This window comes from Plectropomus leopardus, unplaced genomic scaffold (assembly GCF_008729295.1).
Source record: "Plectropomus leopardus isolate mb unplaced genomic scaffold, YSFRI_Pleo_2.0 unplaced_scaffold11861, whole genome shotgun sequence".
Classification (NCBI taxonomy): domain Eukaryota; kingdom Metazoa; phylum Chordata; class Actinopteri; order Perciformes; family Serranidae; genus Plectropomus; species Plectropomus leopardus.
The window spans coordinates 1,001-5,334 of NW_024612573.1; the positions used below are offsets into that span (position 1 = coordinate 1,001).

Consider the following 4,334-nt stretch of genomic DNA (forward strand, 5'->3'; position numbering starts at 1 on the left):
TTAAATTTTGGCCAGTTTTCACAATAAAATCATTCAAAGGCACAGCGTGGGAATCCGTAAACCATCTATCACAGAGGGTCACAAGCCACAAAGGTTGGAAAACCACCACTAAAAAGCAGCGATCGCAGACCAAAGCAGCCGAGCACAGGGCAGCACAGCGTGATCTGGCACAGCTTGCCTTGGCGTTGGAACAGAGTGACGAATAACAGTAGAGTCGAGTCAGGAATCACCGCACAGGGTGGGTGACACTCACTTACAGCCACAGCCAGGTTGAGAGAGGTGACTTTGTCATCTTCTGGTCCCACTGACATGGCCGGCTCAAAGATGGCGCCCATGGGCAGCAGGAAGGAGACGGTGTGATTGGAGTTGAACGTGACGTTGTCTTTGGGTAAATATCTTGTCCTGGAGGGGGAGAGTAGATTCATGTATGCCAGATAAATGTGATGAAAGGCTAATTTAGTGATAAGAGAAGGAAATCCTGGAAAAGTCACAGAATTTGACAGTTCAATTTTCCAGGCCGTGAAAAGTTATGACACTAATACTACTTAAAGTTTTGGAAAAATCATGGAAATTTGTTGTGCGTGATAATCAAATTATTGTAATGTAATGGCGGATTTGTTCTCTGTAGCTGACGACGTGACTTAGCTTAAATATGCGTCGACTTGTGACAATGTTTTGGTTATTTTGTTTATTCGTTCATCGCCTGTGTTTCTTCATTTTCTCCCCACGTTCCATCGCTCCTTTCATGTTTGCCCACTAGGTTTGTCAAATTTTTAAAGTCCTTTTGGTTTTAGGGAAGGGTCACACAACTTTAAATGACTGTATTTTGTATCTGTTTTTTCTTTTGATTTTTAGAGAAAAGTTTTTTGTCTTTTTTTGTCATTTTTGACTTTTTTCTTAAATTTTTTTTTCAATTTTTCTTTGATGATTTTTATAGAAAACTTAATTTTTTTTGCCAATTTAGTTTTTTTTTTCCCTCCTTTTTTTTTTTTTAAGGAAATGGGTTTGGAAGGCATGTTTTCTTTTTGGGTGATTTCTATAGAAAACTCAAAAGAAGTTTTTGTTTCTTCACCATTTTTTTTAAGAAAATGGGAAATCACCAAAATGACACCATTTATCACAGCCAGAAACACTAAAAACAGAAATTATCGTTTTATCGGATTTTTACAATTCCAACAGTCCTTTAACACATCAGGTGGGATGCTGAAATTATGTATCAATAGAGATCAAATTTCATAAGTTTGAAAAACAGCAGGCAAGTTACCCCAAAAAAACAACATATTTTAGGTCCTTGAAAAGTTGTTAAGTTTTGTCCTTGAACATGTGTTAGAACCCTGTAATAGTGTAAATTATCACAAAAAAAATGTGCATAAATCAGCCTTACCTGTAAGTGTAGGGTCCTTTTTCCACAACCACCGGATTTGCTCCTTTCTGCAAAACCTCCTGAGCGTTCTGCACGTCAAAGAACCAGAACTGCCTGTACACCTTTGCCCCTGTGGACACCCAGTTGTCATAAGCTGTCGTTCCAGGCTCAATGACTGCTTCCTAAAACCCAGCAGACACACAGACGGTCTATTTTTAACATACCTCAAGACTGCCAGCAGGCCAGCTGCCCCACTGATACATGAAAAGGGTGGATGCTCTGTTATAATCGAAAAAGAAAATTGCTAAATCTTTCTCCAGGGCGTCTAATAAAAAAATCACACATCTTTTGACGGATGAAAACAAGGCACACTTCTGCACAGCTTCTTGTTTACCGGCTTCCCAAAAAAAAGCACGCCTCTTCCCTTTCCCGTTTCTCCTGAATCACCTTGATCTCTGCGTACACGTTCACACACTCCCTATTCTCCAACCCGGGGGTGAAACTGAGACACCGTACCTTCTCCACTGTCCCCTGAATGACGCTGTTCCCCAGTGGGATAAGGACGCCTCCCAGGATGGCTACCACCGCCCCAAACACAGCTCCGGCTATCAGCCCGCACCTTCTGTTACAGCAGCCCATGGTGGTGTGCGTTTCCCTCCGTCAGTCCGTACGGTTGTCTGTCTGCCTGGCAGCCTGTTCTCCTTCTGTCTCTGTGTTTGTGGTGTGTGTGTGTGTGTGTGCGAGTGTGTGTGCAGCTCGTCTGTGTTTGTGTCCTGGCAGGCAGCAGGCAGCAGAGGCACAGACAGGCTGTACCATCAGAGGAGCTGACAGAGCAGCTGAGGCCAGGTAAAGGTACAGACACCTCTGGCAGGCGCCCAGGGACCGCCCAGAAATGAAGTTACATAATGGCGAGGAAGGGTTAAGGTTCAGCTGAGAGTTGTGCCCCTCAGGTATCAGCAAGAATTCCCTGACCAGGTGATAACGGCCGCTATGGTCTCAGGAAAAAAAAGTTGGAAAGATGCACGCTTGTGTAAAATAACGCTCTTTTTTGACCCTAAAGCTGCACCATTTTTTGTTTTGTTGCATGTATTTTGTTATATTCTAACACAAATCGAGAAAAAAAACAGCACTCGCCAACATTTGAGTGTTTATCAGAATGTGAGATATCAGTTTTAGATATCCGCTGACCTGGATGATCGGGATTTTTATTCTTTTTCTGTTCTCTCCTGCCTTGTTATCTGTCCCTCTGTATCTGTTCATCTCGTCTCAGCCGATTTCTGCTCCGAGCTTACAAGAGACCGAAAAAGGAGGAAGGTATAAATGATTAAATACAGTATATCCTCATTGTGCAGACACAGTTAAAAAAACCCCAGCTTATCTGCATTTGTGGTTGTGTAATTTCATAAGGGGATATTAAAATGAATTGCCCTTTATCTCTCTTGCAGATATTTTGTGCCAAGCTTATCTTGATGTGAATGATTTCCTTGCACATGAGCTTTTGGAACATAATCAGCAATATTGTAACATTGGTTATGCACACGGTGATTGACGGATGCAGATTTTGCATAATTATTTAACTGCTGTCTGTCTCTTCCTCCAGACAAAACTGTGTACCTTGGCATGTCACACAACGGTCATTTAAATGTGGCTCAGCTCATCTACGATTAAGACTGACAGGTGAGTCATTCTGGCTACGGTGCAGGAACAAGTGTTTGAAAAAGGTACCCAGTGCTTCCGTAACGGTGGAAGAATTGAGAGAGGTAGCAGTCCGGGCACCAGAGGAAAATCTTGGCTTTGTAAGTTAGTGATAGTGCCATGAAAAGCAGTTGTTTTTTTTACAGAGACATTGCTGCATTTTCTGCAGGAAGTGTTTTTTTAAACTAACACGTCACTGGGTTTCCAGCTCGGATAGTGCCACGAAAAGCTGTTTTTTTTATTGAGCTGTCATGTCGGGATAGTAAAACGAAAAGAGCTTGTTTTTTTAACAAGATGTCGCTGCTACTCCTGCTGGGATAGTGGGGCGAAAAGTTTTTCACTGCTTTTTGTGCAGAGAAAGTGCTACAAAAAGCAGTTGTTTAACCAGGACATTTCTGTTTTTAGCAGCGTGTTAACCACAGCATTGTTGAAACATAAAGTTTTAACATATCTGCGATTTAAAAAGTTACAAATGTAACATAACTACAGTGTATAGAAGCATATAAGGACAACACCTTTTTGGGCGATTGGGTTGGAAACAAAGAATGGTCGAAATCTGTGCAGCAGAGTCGATTTTTCCGTGCTCAGTCTTTATGCGTCTTACTCCAAAATGCTGGATGATAAAATTCCCACAATGCAACTGAGCAATGCCTTTTTCTTTGCATCCTCCGTCTATAGCTAAAACACATTTGTCATAATCGTGACACAGATTTTCTGTTTTAAATTTGAAGTCACAAACTGTAATAACTCTGATGTCAGTGCTATGAAATAATCAAGTTTTATTTTCTCAGACTTCACAAACCTCCTCAAAAACGACATAATGCAGCTTTTACAGCTGCTTTGACAGGCTGATTTGAAGCGTCAACTCACCCTCGTGTTATAAATCAGCGGTGTGCCCCTTTAAAACGGCAACCTTTAAACAACACTGCTTGGCACTGTAGTGTTAACCCTTTGAAACCTGAGCAAATTTGCGTGATTTCTTTAAACGCAGAAAGCAGACAATGAGCAACTTAAAAAATTACTACAAAATTCACAAGAAATCAGTAAAAAGTACCTGAAATTAGCAAAACAAAAAAAGAAAGAAAAGTAAAAGAACAAAAGTAGGAAATTAAAAAAAAGTGCTAAAAAGAAATTAATAATAGATATAAATAATAATAATCTCTGAGAATTATAATAACTGTAAGTAGAGATTTTTTCCTTTATTATTGGAAAATTTTCTAATAATTCTCTCCCCATTTTTAGCTATTTGTAAGTAATTTTGTTGTCACTTTTGACT

At 40.4% G+C, this 4,334-nt stretch overlaps 1 protein-coding gene across 1 annotated transcript; it reads right to left on the bottom strand.

Annotated features, from left to right (window-relative positions):
• Positions 1-257: 257 nt before the first annotated feature.
• Positions 258-2,043, bottom strand: LOC121963606 (platelet glycoprotein 4-like; the record flags this gene model as incomplete). The annotated part of the gene is made up of 3 exons (XM_042513888.1): positions 1,880-2,043; positions 1,385-1,545; positions 258-402 (listed from the first exon to the last, which is right to left on the bottom strand). Coding segments are annotated over exons 1-3 (429 nt in total), but the record flags the coding sequence as incomplete, so codon positions are not given.
• Positions 2,044-4,334: the final 2,291 nt, after the last annotated feature.